This window comes from Alosa pseudoharengus, unplaced genomic scaffold, assembly GCF_046254945.1.
Source record: "Alosa pseudoharengus isolate Yale_2024_CS ecotype anadromous, Long Island Sound unplaced genomic scaffold, YU_APseudo_1.1 YU_APseudo_1.1_scf_12, whole genome shotgun sequence".
Classification (NCBI taxonomy): domain Eukaryota; kingdom Metazoa; phylum Chordata; class Actinopteri; order Clupeiformes; family Clupeidae; genus Alosa; species Alosa pseudoharengus.
In genome coordinates, this window is record NW_027468587.1 from 8,617,462 (window position 1) to 8,634,082 (window position 16,621).

Sequence of the window (16,621 nt, forward strand, 5' to 3'; positions counted from 1 at the left end):
ACAGTTTAATTATATTGGTGTAGAAAAAATATAGCATTCTAAGGTTTAAATGTCTTATTTAATTATTGTCTAACTTTACTTTCCCTTTGGTAACACAATACAGTTTTAAATTAATAATTTTTAAACATATTCATTACTTTTTCATTGAAAAAGTAATGAATATGTTCTGACTTTTATTTTGAAAGATTCGCGAATGGCGGCCATATTGGAATTTTCTTTACTGTCGCTAGTTTGCCATGGTAGCCATCAAATGGCATCACGTTGGGAAAGTCGATGGACAGTTTTCAACCATAAAGACTGTTTCGTCCTAGCTGATGTGTCTAATATGGAGGGACATTAGTCAGTGCTAAACTACATGTAGAAGATGCATGGTAAGTTATCTGTAATGTTTTCAATTTTGCTGTATAAGGAACGTCTGTGGGTTCCTTGGCAGAAGGCCTTTTCACTGCAACTTGCTAATTAACGTTAGCCATAGCTAACAATCGTTTGTTATTCGCAGACACGGCTGGCTAGTTTTAAGTTAGGATAACAATGCTCACAGCTCTTTGTAGCATAACATCTGTCGATCAAAGTTATTTGGCAGCAAATTCGACTTGCATTGTTAATACTGTACTAAACAAACATTGTTTAGATTTAACCATATTTAGCTATATAAATTATTCTTAGATGGCGATTCTCTTTAGAGCTTTAAGTTAGCAAACTGGTTGGCATTGGCAAAGCTACGTTACCTGGCGGGTTATTGTTATTTTTGTGAAATTGTGGTAGCTTGCGACATCGTTACCGAGTGCCCTGCCGATGTCTTACTATAACGTTTCGTTATTGCCAACATTGTGGTTTATTATGGTTATGGGCATTGATCTAGTTAGCGACCTAGCAGAGCTTGCTAGCTTGATAGCTAACCGATTTCTTTAACGTGGCCGACCGACCATAACTTCACGTGCAGGTTTTCTGCAGAATGTGATGTTGTTTCCAACGTTGTAAATGTGAATTAAGTATAAGTATATATACTTTTTTGATCCCGTGAGGGAAATTTGGTCTCTGCATTTAACCCAATCGGTGATTTAGTGAAACACAAACAGCACACAGTGAACACACACAGTGAGGTGAAGCACACACTAATCCCGGCGCAGTGAGCTGCCTGCTACACCGGCGGCGCTCGGGGAGCAGTGAGGGGTTAAGTGCCTTGCTCAAGGGCACTTCAGCCGTGGCCCACTGGTCGGGGCTCGAACCGGCAACCCTCCGGTTACAAGTCCAGAGTGCTAACCAGTGGGCCACGGCTGCATTAGGGAAAAGTTATCAGCCAACTAGGGCTGTATCAAAAGTTGTCTACACAATGTATAGCACATCTTATAACTTTACTAAAAATGGTTCCCGGCGGCATAGTATGAGCATAGTAAGTGAATTCACCAAATTGTCCAGGTCAAATTAAATTATTTACCACCACATTCCTAAATGAATGAACTTGTAGATAATGGAATTCAAGGCTAAAATATAGTTTTTGTAGTACCTTTTAGTAGAGTGGTAACAAAGAGTTTGATTTAAAAAATAGAACCATATTCAAGTATTTTACCTTTAAACTAAATCAATTTCAACATGTTTTGTGTATGTACTACTTATTTAGTTTTCAATGTAGTAGGGGCACCTTATATAAGATAAAGATTTACTGCATTTTATTTTATGTAACTGTATTCAGTCCTTTCATTTGGCAAAACAGTTATTTCCATATCAGTGTTTCCCATACATTGACTTATTTGTGGTGGCCCACCACAATATCAACATTGGACACCACACAATGATTTTTTACTAATTTATATGGGATGAAATCCTTTCATATAATCTCTTTCTCTCTAATTAAGTTATGTGCAAGCATATAAGAAGCAGCATCCCTATGCTAACGTTAGAATAGTGTTGGGTTGTCAATATCGACTTCTCATGCAAGGCAAGTATAACTAAGCTATATATTTTATTGACCCCCACCCCTCCACTGCATATTAAAATCAATGTTAATGATACACTCATAAATAGTATGTAAATGTAATTGTTAATATAATGGATCTATGGTCAGTTACACAATTTCCATACAGTAGTTACAAATAATAATATAATATCATATATTAGGCTATGTTTAGTATATAGTAGGCCATTCAGTGATAATGCAAATAAACGGTCTTTCTCAAAACGGCACCAATGAACGTAATTTTGCTCTCAATCAAAAGTTTGAAGTTGTTAAAGGAGAATTCCGGTGTGATATTGACCTAAAGTGTGTTGAAACACGATACCGAACGTTAACGTATGTCTCATAGCTCATCTTGGCTTGTCCCCTGCACTGCTATGCTATTCCTGTAGAAGACCCGTAGCCCAATTACATTATTTGTACACATTGTAACTATACAAATCACAACATCACAAATGTTGGAGTTCTTTTGTCACAATTGGGAACTTTATTCTTTAAAGTGGAGCTGCTCACTTCGAGACACTGAGCTAGCAAGCAGTGTAGCTTATGTGTCAGACAGAGGTACTGCACACACAATGACGAGACGCGTTTGTATCCACTTATCTGACTTTGATACGGTGAATAAGCTATGTCCCAATATGTTGGCATGTTCCTTTAACCATTTTAAATCCCACATGATGGGCTATCCCTTGTCTTAATGTGTGTCAATGTATGCTCACAATTGTCTGTGACCCTAACAAACCTAAAATCCTCCCTCTTCCATTAGCTTAGCCTTTATGTTGATAGGACAGTGAAGAGAGAGGGGAGGGTGGCATCGGGAAATGACCGCAGGTCGGAATCGAAACTGGGTCCCCACTGAGACCCATGTGGTATGGTGCTGCCACTTGCGCCACAGCTCCCCCAGTTAACAACCATCCTGAAGGTGATGCATTCAGAAACTGCCTGAGATAGGAGGTCAATTCCCCTGAAGGATGCAGCTGAGTCCCCTCTTCAGGTTCCCATCCATTTCCAGGGAGAAGGAATACACTAAATAAGGAATGAGGAATCCCCCTGATTCCCTTTACACTAGAGTGCAGATCCCCCCCCCCCTTCCGCTCTCTCTCAGTTCAGGTCACACTGTAATTTTCCATACATGATGGATAAGCTACTCCAAGTTGAGAATTTCCAACTCCCAACTTAGCCATTGAAAACATAAACAAAAACATAAACGTGTGAGAGATGTAGACCTCTGTTGAACAGGCAGTCGGGCGAGGTCAGTGACTCGAGTCGGTCCCGTGCCATCGGAGTCGGCGTCAGCGTTCATTTTGGCCGATTACACATATCGAATCGGCCAGTGGCCATCGGCCTCAATGACCAATCTGGGGCTCGTTTCTAGAAAGTGTCGTTTGCTAACTTGCGTCGCAACCTTGGTAGTTCGCTCCATCGTTCTTGGATTTGGTGTTTCTAGAAGGGGTAGTTTGAACTCTCAATCGCAAACAAGGACGCTCGTTTGAACTACTGCCCCTAGGCAGTCGCACTTGTGTCGTTCCTGGGTAGTTCCTGTTGTGTCCGGAGCGCCTAACCAAAAATCACAACCGCCTAACCAAAAATTACGAAGTGGATGTTTATCTCGTGACTCAATGATTGATCTATCCTGTAGCTTTATTTTGATTAAGAGACTGACTAATCTTCACAGACTCTTAAAATCAGCACAGTGATAAATGGTGTAGTGGCTAAAGCAGATGACTTGTTATCCCAGCGTTGTAGGTTCGATTTTCTTATGATGTGAGATTTGCTTCTCGCTACCTGCAGGTGACACGTAGATTCAATTGTTTTTGACTGATGTCTTGTACCTATGGTCTCTCGATGTAGAGTAACTATGTACATAAATATGTATGGTCAAAACCTATTGTTGTGTCTCGTAGGCCTACTCTTACTCAGAGGTGAAAAGAGATAGGATGCGAACTCTGGTCGAGCGCATAATGCACTGACACGCTGCCGTTAAGCCACGAGACTATTAAAAACATATGCGATACCCAGACATTCGTCCAGGCTATATATTTTTTCAAACATAGATATTTAACACAAATAATGACACATTGGTCGGCTTCAGTAAAATGTTTTATATACTTGCAATAGGTTTATGTTTTTGCAGATGACAATGACAATGTCAGCATTAATCGCTCGGTTTAAATTAGAAAAATGTCAACATAGGCCGTGGCAGAGAATTTCTACGGGGTGGGATGTTACACGTTGCCACTTTTTCCACCAATGATATGTATCGCTGCATCATCAACAACGTTGTTGAAACTACAGTGTTCGAACGTCGGAGGTAGCGAATTGCGACACAGGTACCACGCTTTCTGGAAACAGGTGTAACAATGTCGTTGTTTGGTCGCAAGTTGCGTCGTACCATGGTGGTTGAGCAACGTCGTTGCTAACTTTTCTAGAAACGACCCTCTGATTGGTTGAGTGCTAGCCCTTGACTAAACATTCTCGGACCATTACCCCTACATTCAGCGATGTACGTTATGAACCTATTTTGATACACTATCCTAACAAATTTTTGCTAGAACTAGTAGACTACCACACAGTTGCTGAACGTATGTTATTTCAGGTTAGTTTGCAACAACATACATGTTTAACCAAAGTCCTTAGTTGCTACCTAGCTAGCGAACATTACTAGTAGTTCCCATTCACTTTTCGTTTGCTGTGCTAACGTTAGCTAGCTAGCTAGCTAGCTCGGTTAACGGGCAAAAATAAATTATTTATTCCGTGTCCGAAAGAAGGTTTCATTAGCATCACACACAAGCAATTACAATAAAATAGTACACAATATATATTTATATTTTCTCATTGCTTAATCGGAGAAGTCCAAAACTAGTGCCATTTCGTTCCATTGGCGAATCTTTACCAAGATTAATCTTGGTACTAACTACTAGACACTCTTTCTCTGAATCTTTTGGCCATAACTGCTGATGGAAATGACCAACTTGAAGACGGGAGCCGACTGATCAGTCCGACTGCTTTTCTGCCAACGGTCGGCCGTCGGCTTGGTGTGCCCTGGCCCTTAGAGATTATGATGAATCTCATGTTCTCAGACAAGATATGCTGTAGATTCTTACTTTTGTGGTCACACTATTGAGCCCTGGTTGTGGATATGACTAAATGGTATTGACACAACAAAATAATTGACTCAGAGCTATGTGAAATCTTGTCGCTGTGTTTCTGGAGTACTATTTGCTCATGTCTCTGTAATGTGTACCAACCCATCATGGTGTTGAGCCTTCTGAAGGTGTTGTGTGTCTAATTTAACGAAACCCCAATGAAGTTGCCTATGATAAACCCCAGTGAAATGCTTGTGAAGATTACCTCTGTTATTGATGTTTTTTTCTGTTTTGGTTCTTTAGTTAGGCATTCAGGCTACTGGTAGTGCATAATTTAACATGAAGGAGAGTCTTTACGAGAGTAAAGTACAACATGCGCCAGCCAATTATGTAACGTTGATGTATCTCGCATTCTGTTGTGTAGTCTATTGTGCTCGGTTGTTGAGGCCTGCCAGTGTGACCATGGAGTGCACTCTGTGGTGGAGCAGGAGTGGGGAACATCTGGATTGACAAAGCTTGCAAAGACAGATTTGGGCTCATTGCTACTCATCCTAGTTGATTATCTGTACAATAGAGCCTGACGTATGGTGTTATTTTAGTGTCAAATGTCGAGAGCTCAGTGAAACATCTTCACTATTAAAGGTGCTCTAAGCAATGTCTACTCTAAGCAATTTTTAGGGTAAAACATTTTATGTCCCTTACTGCAAACATCACCTAATCAACCGCTAGCTGTCTGTGTCCTGAATACACTGTAAAAAAATGTGATCTCTGTGGACAGCCCAGGCTCCAAAAACGGCAACAAAAACAACCTGGGCAAACCTAGCCCATAAAAACATAACTGTTTCAGAAAATCACAGACGAGATACGCGTTTAGGAGAGTTTCAATTGCACAGGAACAGCACGGGAGGAAGGGGGAGGAAGTAGCGAGCTAGCTCTGTTTTGTTTGAAATAGGGATCGACCGATATGGATTTTTTAGTGCTGATACCGATACCGATTTTTTTCCATCAGCCTTAGCCGATGACCGATACAGGCTGCCGATTTTCTTGAGCCGATATTTGGAGCCGATACTGCTTTTATTTTGCTCCCTCAATTTACATCATACCAATGACACATAATTACACAAATGATAACAAATGTTATAAGTCTCAATTTAAAAAAGGAAAATTTATTGAACTTCTGGATGGGTGCACTGGATATGGTTAACTGTGCAAAATGCTTTCATCAACATCTTACAACACAGCCTTGATGATGCATTGCTTGCTGACTATAAGACGTAATTCAGGTCATCACAAAATGTCCTTTGTCAACACATTTAAATAATTTAAGAAAACAATAAGCCTGAAAAGTAGCTATTGAAATAAAGTGCTTGATTTGTAATTTAAGACTGCATGGTTTCAATTTTTCTGTCTATATTTTAAAAAAAAAAGCTGCAAGATTTGTCAATCACAGAACATAAATCAGCAGAAGAAAATAACGTGGTGTCTGTTCTAAACGGCATCAACATCAAAAGGTATAAAACATATCTTTAAAATCTCTTCTTCAGGTAGCGCAGCACTCTCATATCGCTGTGATGCGTGTGTCCCACTGAGTGAGACACACCAGACGCACACACAAACTTCTGTTTGGTAGCTGACGAACCACTATTGAACTGGATTGATAATGATAACGTTAGCAAACGGCTCTAAACAAGTAAGGCATACACGGTATGTCTGGTACGTGGTAAACACGAATTAATAGTCAACTACATATAACACGTCTCTCATTATTAAAGCTCTTATATATCACTGCAATGGCAACTCCGCCCAGCTCGAAGGGAGAAGGGGAGGGAGACGCACACACCACACGCGTCCAAAACTCAGCCAGGTGGTCGCTGAATAAAACTCCCACAAATATCACGGAACAACGTCGGCATTACTTAATCATGATTGACCAGTGTTCGTAACAGCTACCGCTACCGCAAGCATACGGATAGCCTACAACTTAGCTATTTACAGCTTCCTAAATACAATGGCAAGCAGTTTTATAGAAGAGGCATTCAGGGAGGGAGACACACACACACACCACACGCGTCCAACACTCAGCCAGGTGGTCGCTGAATAAAACTCCCACAAATACCACGGAACAACGTTGGCATTACTTAATGACCAGTGTTTGTAACAGCTACCGCTAGCCTAGCCTACAACTTAGCTATTTGCAGCTCCCTAAATACAATGGCAAGCAGTTCTATAAACGAGGCATTAAGCATTAAATAAAGTACCTATCTATCTATCATTCGCGTTTTCCATTTGGACCCACAAACTTGCTTCCACCTTCAAAGTGTATGGCAATATTTCAGCTAAGTCAAACAGTTAAAAGATGCTTTGAAAGTTTACATTTTACTGTTGTCTTGAAGAGCAGGCTTTCAGCACTCTGCTTGTGGGGGACGGGCAGTCTGCACGTGAATTGCAGTGTCTCCAGCAACACAGAGCTGCCTTTGGACGCCTGTATGTAAATAATGCGGGGGGAAAACTATAGGCGAACGCAGCCACTTATCGGCCGATGCCGATACACGTAAAAAACGTAAATATCGGCCGGCCGATATATCGGTCGATCCCTAGTTTGAAAGTCAACGGAAGTGACGCTACCAGCATCGCTTAGAGCACCTTTAATTCACACGCGCAGTCACAGCAGCGAGCGAGGAAAAAACGGCAGCAAGACAATTGATTTTTACCTTCTTCCAGTTCATACAGCCGTTCTCGAAGTCTGGCGATACCACTTTTAGCTCCAGCCTAGCATAGATCATTAAATCAGATTAGACCATTAGCATCTCGCCTGCTAGCATCACGTTTAAGATTTCCGATAATTTTCCTATATGAAACTTGTCTCCTCAAGTTAGAAAATGTAATAAGACCAACGGAAAATGAAACGTGGCGATTTTCTAGGCTGATTTGACATGGAACTATACTCTTCTTCCAGCGTAATAATCAAGGAACACCATGGGCGCAGCAGCACAATGATACCATGCAGCACCTGAAAATAGTCCCTGTAGGCTAACTTCCAGCAACAAGGTTGAGCAGCAGCAGACAGAATCGCCAGAATACCTTAGTTTTAGTCTGGCAGCTGAAAAAACACGTTCAGATGGAACGCCGGTCTATCAATAGCCTAGATCTATGCACAAATAGCTAGTACGGAACAGCAAACCTACCTTCACTCGTTTGGCTAGCTGAGACCGCACTTTGGCCTTGAACGCTTCTATTTTGGGGTGGCCCCCATCACTCTTAATCAGACTGAAGGTGATTGGGTATGTGTTGGAGACTGAGACCTCTGTCTCTGAATACCATTGTAGCACACTTGAGTGCCTTCAACACTGGTAAAGAGTTTTTCATTAGCTGCAAGTGCTCGTCTTTCTGGTTCTGGCATTTTGGATTTTAGTCACTGTACAATCGGACAGCACTGCAGTGACCGCCCATCGTTGTTCCATTAACCCCTCAAACATGTCAGAGACTGAATTCCATCACGTTTGCACGACTGGATCAGGCAGTGCTGTGGCAGTTGTTTGTCTTTGCTTCGCCTCCAATGATTTAGTAGCGGGTGTACTGTGGTTGAAATGTTTCACCAACCTCTCAGCTGCTGCGATGATCCTATGTAAGTCAAGAGCAATGGCTAACTGTAAAGTATGTGCAAAGCATGGGAGTGACTGCCAACTCACTCGAGTGGGATAGTTTGCCGCAGCTATATTCCTGGCGTTGTCAGGCACGCAAGCAACTTCTTGGCTAGCTAGCTCCTAATCATCCACGGATTCCTTTAGTTTTTAGCCAAATTTTTCTCTGAAAAACTGCCGGATTTCACTTCCCAGTCTTTCTCAATCATGTGGCATGTCACTGTAATGTAGCTTTCCGTAGTCAAAGCAGTTCAGCGGTCATTGGTTAAAGCGACGTTGACAGTAGCTAGCCTCCTTTGCTTCCAAACGGTTGGTCAATGTTTTTCTGGATGGAATACGATATCTTAGCACAATAAATTCCACTAGTTCTCAGAAACCTTTGCCATCAGTCATATTGACTATACGTTTGGTAATTTTGTTAGCTCGCTTGTCATTACACGTCCTCCTAGCTAGTGTAGCCTGAATGCTAGCCTGCTGGAGCCCTGCAGGCTTTGTTGGAATTTACGGTCCATACATTGACTTATTTGTGGCAGCCCACCACACAATGATTTTCCAGGTTGTGCTAAATTGTGCTTAAATCTGGTTAGCATCATAACCATGCTGTGCTAATTTGTTAAAAACTGTTGCATTCAAGTTAATTCTGGAAACCTACCACCACAAATAGAATTCAGTTCTGTGGGAAACACTGCGGTCGGATGTACATTTCTTAAATGATAGAGGAGACGTTGCACTATGGTAAGTAAATAGTGTATCAGTTTAGCGTCTTGTCTTGAGAAATGGTCCAATACTACACTTCTCCTAGCCCGCTTCATCTTTGCTCATCTGTTGTAGAAAGTCGCAGAAGACCGGACGATGTATGCTGATCTCATAATGCGCGGGAATAGAACAATTATTCATTAGGCTTGAATTTTTATTCGAATGAATTCTTAATGACAAATAATCAATTATCGATTATTCGGAATGGTTATATGACTCTTTTCGGGTTGAATGGTGGCCGTCTCGCTTCCCCTTAGCGCCTGTAAGCGGAAAAACCACCCATGCAACTTTGGGGCGGTGGGCCAACGGCCTCAGTGTCAGGAAGTATAACGAGTGTAACGAATTGCTTTACTGCATTCAAATACACATACACGCCAGGCACCGGCTAGAAAAAGGTAGCGATGGAGTTTTTCAGACATTCGTCATGACCGAGCCAGCGAAAAAGAAGCAAAAACCGAGAAAACAGTAAGGAAATTGCCAATACTGCATAGTTTACCTTTAAAGCAGGGTCCATGGAATTGATGCGTCTGGCTTGTGGGAGCGTGGCATCACGATGGCTGCTTCCCATGACATCGTCCATCGACCCAATCCTATAGTGAACGGAGATAAACGGAACAGCTGGAAAATAACTGGTGACTAGAGAGCGACTGATTTGGGTTTTTCTAAAGCCGATGCTGATACCGATTTTTAGCGGTCGGAGTCAGCCGATGGCCGAAGTGACCTGCCGATTTTTTGGGCCGATATGCTATCGTATTATCCTTAATTGGCATGCTAAAAATCATACTAGTGACTTCTTGCAGTCTGTTAGTCTATTAATTATTCATTTTAATATGTTTAACAGAGTGCAAGAAGACTTCCATGATGTGACAACTTCAGATAGTTACTTCAAAACGGCAAAATACATGTTCAGGTTATACAGTTTCACTGTGGAACTTCATGCCTTACCACAGACCTAGGTTTCAACAATATAAAACTCCGTCTCCCAGCATGCTGTGGAGGAAACCGGAAATAGGAACTAGAGAACATCCGTTTGATACTTCTCAAATTCGCAATCAAATCAAACATATACATCGCGAAAACAAATTGACACGGGATGACAATGTTTTAAAACGTTCACTTGTTATTTGTGCGTCCTCTTTTTGTTAACATTTCACTTAGATTGTCCGTTACTTAAGTTTAGATCGTAACATAGCAGTCACCAGCGTTGAGGGCGGGGGCTTGCATAGTCGGCACATTCCCAACGCACTCGTAGCCACAACGCTAAGCAACTTTCATTTCTTCTTCAACTCCGATGCAGTTGAAAACGAATGGACATGGGATGACTGTGTTATAAAGCGTTCACATGTTAGATTTGCGTCCTTTTTGTTAAATTTTCACTTAGATTGTCCGTTACTATAGTTTAGATCGAAACATCACGCTGGTCACCAGGTTGCAATGCAATTGGTTGCAATGCAATTTCCCATAGGCAACCTACTAAGTTGCTAACTGGTTAGCAACAATGCTTTCGAGAAACGGGGTCCAGCATTGAGGGGGCTTGCCGGCGCATTCCCAACGCACTTTCGGTAAATGAAGCAACATCACAGATTACAACCATAAGAGAAATCATAAGATAAAATATACGACTTTGGGACACTGGAATGTAAAAATTGATGCCTTACCTGTAGACAGTCTTGCTCCTTCTTGAAAGCAAAGATTTTCTTAGTTCTTAATAGACCGTCTCTTTTAAAACCTTGCGCTGTGTTCCAAGTAGCTGCTCGCAGATGTGCCTGACTTAAAATCGGCGCGGCCAAATAAAAAAATCGGCCAATGCCGATTGATTAAAAAATAGCAAAAATCGGCCGATTAAATCGGCTGGCTGATCGATCGATCGGTCGGTCTCTACTGGTGACCAAATCAGAGTTTGTGATGAGGGAAACTTATGCTTAGATTCAACTGCTGATTATTGAATAAAGCTGCAACTCCTCAGACTATTGTGTCTGTCTGTTGCACACAACTTGCTGCAACAGAAGTGAAAGTGTTGCCCCGATCACTTACACTGACCTAAATAGGCCTACAAACTGAAGCAGGAGAGGTTAACACATTTATTGGTAACATTACGAAACCCAAGCAAACCCAAGCATTGTAACATTGTCATGTCAGGATGTTGGTCAACCAAGTATTTAAGTATAAAAGTAAGATATACTATCCAAAGTAGTAGCCTAATTAGGCCTAAAATAAACAAGGCTCTAGAGTAGAGTAGAGGGAATAGAGCATCTCGTAAATTATTAGTAGAAGCCATCAGGCAAGTGTTATAAACTCCTGGTGTACTTAACAAACTTTCCAATGCCTCGTTTTATGAGTACAGAGCATATTTGTACTATACTGTCGAAGTTTCGTACTAGATGCACCGATAGATCGGCTGGTGACCGGAATCGGCCGATTTTCACGTGATCGGCCATGACCGGCGACCGGCCGGTCAGTCTGAGACATGCCGATTTTAGGCCGGTCAAATACACTCGTGCGCCGCAATTGTAACAACAACCAGCTGAGTTTGCAAAGTTTGAAGAAGCTAGCAACCAGGCCAACACTCAGGGCTGGATGTAAGGCTACAAAGAAAGCGCTAATAGGCTACTTAGTTTTTCTATGCAGCAAACGCTGTGCTTTGCCATTGGCCTACTGCGTGGAATTTACTAAGCTGTCACTTCATATACGTAAACATCGCTCATGACCGCCCGTCACTGCCGCTAATTGCGTGCCCACAGCTGAACCACAAGCGCTGCTGAATGGAGATAACCGATTGGGACATTAAAAATAATCATAAGTTTAGCGATCATAGGCTACATAATAAGATGACAACAAGCAGCGACATAGCCCTAGTAGTTCTACTCCACTTAAAAAAAAAATACTCGAATTATTTACTGCACGTAGACTAGGGCTATGCCTTAAAATACCCTAGTCTAGCAGATTGAGAAGTGGATGTTGTGAAAGTGAACAAACGATAGCCTATTAGAAAGGCAAACAAACGTTAAAGTTGCTTTTGACATAGTAGCCTACAATGAAGAAAACTGGTGCTCTGAATACTGAATCAGCTGAAAGTTTCTATAGCCTAATTGATGCATTTAACCGGAATTTGGATTGAATTTTTTCACCGCAAAACAGACGTGCACTTTTTTCATATGGTGGAGCACCTAATCGCTATTAGCACTTCTCCCCTGTGTTTGCGTGATAGCCTAGGCTACTACCACTTTTCCCTCGCCCTCCCATAAATTCATCAATGCATATGAAAATATGTTACATGGTAGCATGTTCAAATGTATCATGAAAATTGTTCTTATATCTTTAGTTGGATATTGGATGTGAGAAGAATAAAATGGGTGTTCCATAACTTAACTTAATCCATAATTTGATACTGCAGCTGAAGTTAGACTTGAAGAAGAATCTGTCTGCTCACCGGTTCCATTTTTTTTACAGCCATTTCATTATTGATAAGTGGATTACATGTCTATATTAACATGTTCTATCAAAGAAAAGATAGAAAATAACTATTTGTGTGTGTGCTGTAAAATGGTTAGAAAAAATTAAATCGGAATCGGCTAAAATCGGTATCGGCAGGTCAAACTCTATGAAAAATCGGTATCGGCCCAGAAAATTGCAATCGGTGCATCTCTAGTTTCTGTATTCGCCTGATGTCGCTACTCGACCAATGTTCAACCAAGGGAAAACAGCTTCTGGGAGGGTGTTTGGCTCGAGGTCATGGTGCAAAGGACCCTAGGGTGAAATTACTCTGAACAATCACTTTAAATATATTTTTATATTTTTTAATAACTGCAATGGGAATGGTCCCCAACGGTCCAAACCCAAGCATGGTTGTTTAGATGATCATACTCTTCACCCAATCTGTATTGTTCTGATAGAAGTTGTTGAAAATAAACTTTTTTTTACAATACCCTGATCTATGTTGGCATTCAGTGTTCAACCCCTTTGTACTAACCCTTTGTCTTCAGGAGATGCGCTGGCATTGAAATTATCCTAATTATTTAACTGTTTGCATAGTTTATCTGAATATCTTCTAAACCCTTGTTTGTAATTCTTTTCAGATTCTAAATGCCATGTGATGACAAGAAGACGAAGATGATGGCATGCCTAAGTGTTTTCCTGATGGTCAAATATCTCCTTCCTACACCATGGTACTGATTATGGACAAATGGTGCAACTTGTGAGCTTTCTTCATGAGCAACATTTTTACATTGTCACTTCTTTTTGATTTCAATGGAGGGAAACGAATGAACAACCTTGTAATGTGTGCTGTATAGTAATCACTAATGGAGAACCTTGTAGTAAATACTGTACAGAGATCCTGAATGGACAACCTTGTAATTTATATGTACAGTAATTTGGACTGTGATGGAAAGAACCAGTGAGGGGTTGGAGCTGTGATTGATGAAGAAATATTGGTCCACCTAATGTCACACTGGTGATCAGACTATTGAAAATTGAATATACCAGTATCCACCAAAGGTCTGGACTAGATCATAGTCATGGAAGACCCCTTTCTGGATTATTGCTCCTCTCAAGAGTTAGCAGGAGGGGCAGATGCTTTCATTTGTACAGAATGTGGAGAAGGTTTTGTGCAGTACTCCAGACTAGTAAGTCATATGGCCATTCATGGATCTTCAGAGTCATTCCAGTTGGATGCTCCCAGTAATGGCTTGGAAACACCCATAGAGTTTGTTCTTCATAAAAATGGAACACTTACTGTTGTTGAGAGATTGGAGGCTTCAAATTCATCTCTCAAAATATCTGATCCCCAGTCACAGTCCACCACAGAAACAGAGTCATCAGAAAATGGAACCAAAGTTTTTCCATGTGAAAGATGTGGCCAAGTATTCAGTAATCAGTCAAGTTTACTACAGCATCAGCGGTACCATTCATTGGGGCAAGGATATAAATGTACCCTATGCTGCAAGGTTCATGATGACAGAGAGAGTCTTCGGGAACATCTTCAAGATCATGCACATGAGAGATTCTATAGCTGTGGACACTGTGGGAAAAGATTTCTTAGACCCGAAACATTATCAACTCATCAAAAAGAACGGCATGGATCACTTGTGGCCAGGAATTCCATTAAGCTTGCAAAGAGTCAGGAAAACAACATTGGCAAATTCTATCAATGCAAGTTATGTGAATTGCACTTCTTTTGGCTCTCCGACTTACAAAGCCATCTCATCAGTCATTCCCTCAAAAAAACTGCAGATACCAGTGAATCTGTTGTTGATGAGAAGGTGTCCAGTAACCCTTATAATAGCGTTGACCGTACATACCGATGTGGTTTGTGTGGAAAAACCTTCTACAGACTGTCAGACCTCATGGACCATCATTTGTCTCACCAAGCCAAGGAGGAAAAATCAAAAACTGAAACAAAGGCTACAAGACGGACCCAAATCGATCATGGCTACAAACCTTTCGCATCCAGGCAACCAATTTATAGGTTAGATGCCCCCAGGTCAAGAAGGATGCGGGGTAGATCACGTGGGGCCCACCAAAGTAGCACTAGATTGTATCCATGCAAACACTGCCATCGTGTATTTGTGCACTCAAGTAGTTTGTCTCGTCACAACCGGTACCATAAGGGAACTCTGCACACTTGCGTCTACTGTGGGAAGCATTTTCCACAAAGATGTGATGTCACCAGGCATATAGCCATGTATCATAAAGCAGAACTGGGAGCTGCGGCAGATGAGAATGCTAAGAAGCATGATGAGTCACCAGAAAGGAATGCTTCAGAGGAACAAGAAAACGAAAAGGATTTAGATGATGAACAAGAAAGTCCAGTTAACGAAACCTCAGGGACAAAAGAGATGCCTGGTCCTCCAAAGGCACGACTGTCTTTCAAGTGTCGTGAATGTGGTAAAGTCTTTGGTTTGCTTAGTGTTTATCAACGCCATCAACGCTACCACAAGAGGGAACCAGCTCGACAGCTGCACAAATGTTCTCACTGTCGGTGCCGTTTTTCGCAATTGTCTGCTCTTGAGCGCCATCTAAAAACTCATGAAAAGGAAGCACCTTCAGAGGTTGGAAAAGAAGGGTCACCTACTGTCGATGCCAATAAGGATAACCATGCAAACTCAGAAGACACTGACGATACAGTTGAGGATGAAGATATTAATGTCGAAGGTGATGAGAGTGTGAATGCTGAAATACTGTATGAATGCACAGTGTGTGCCAAATCATTTTCTTCCATGAAAACGTTCATGAAACATCAGAGTGAGCATGGTTAACTTTAGATGATGGTCATTTATGTTTAGTGTGAACCACAACACATAGGCTAGACCAATTTACTAAAATTGATGATCGTGTTCAGTTGCAGCCCTGTGTTTTGCTTGGGAGGGCAAGAATCCCACTCCACAATTTCTTTGTCCCATATTTTAAACAAAGGACTAATGTTTGTCATTGTATGTAAAACCTGACTATCACAGTCTCTTAATTAGTGTTTTACCATATTCATTTAAGAAGTGATTTCCTAATTGTAGCACATGATGTCCCTTTTTAATAATGTGCCATGCCAAAATCAAGGATAGGTTTTTAGAAATGTTATCACCATATTTCTTACCTACCTTTCTGTGTTCATCATGCCCATAAATCTAAATCTTTGTATGTTGCAGAAGACGAGGAATTGCTTTGAAGTTTGTCTATATTAAAACTGCATGACATTTGATCTTATATGCTGTTCATGGGAGTGGATTAACAATACTGATACTTTCAAGGACTGTTTTTTCTTGGAATGCTAAATTGAAATATCACTCAATTTCCTCAATCATGATGAATTGTGTTTCTGCCATAGCAGTCATTATTCTGTCTACAACAGAATGGATAAAATGCAGTTAGGAAAGTTTGTTTTTTACTAAATTAAAGTTAGATTCTTCTTTTTGTAAGTGAACTTGTGTACCTGTTTGACTGTCCTGTACAACTTTAACTTTCAGAAAGAGATAGATAGAGAGATAGGTACTATTCATCCCAAGGGAAATTCTTCCTCTGCATTTGACCAATCTGTGGTTAGTGAACATGCACATACACACATACTGAAGGAGCTGTGGGCAGCCATTGCTGCAGCACACAAGCAGTAGTTGGGGGTTAGATGCCTCGCTCAAGTGCTTTTTCAGGTCACCTGGCTTATTCCCTATAGCTGTATAAATCTAGCTGCCAGT

The 16,621-nt window shown here is 41.2% G+C and overlaps 1 protein-coding gene across 1 annotated transcript; it reads left to right on the top strand.

Moving 5' to 3' along the window:
• The first annotated feature begins 238 nt into the window (after nt 1-238).
• Nucleotides 239-16,353, top strand: LOC143118871 (uncharacterized). The gene is made up of 2 exons (XM_076279997.1): nt 239-371; nt 13,514-16,353. The coding sequence occupies exon 2, from the start codon at nt 13,955-13,957 to the stop codon at nt 15,692-15,694; it is 1,740 nt and encodes a 579-aa protein (XP_076136112.1). The 5' UTR covers nt 239-371; nt 13,514-13,954; the 3' UTR covers nt 15,695-16,353.
• The last annotated feature ends 268 nt before the right edge of the window (nt 16,354-16,621 follow it).

Bases quoted from the DNA above. Each gene is read 5' to 3' on its own strand.
- LOC143118871 (XM_076279997.1), top strand. From the start codon at position 13,955: ATGGAAGACCCCTTTCTGGATTATTGCTCCTCTCAAGAGTTAGCAGGA.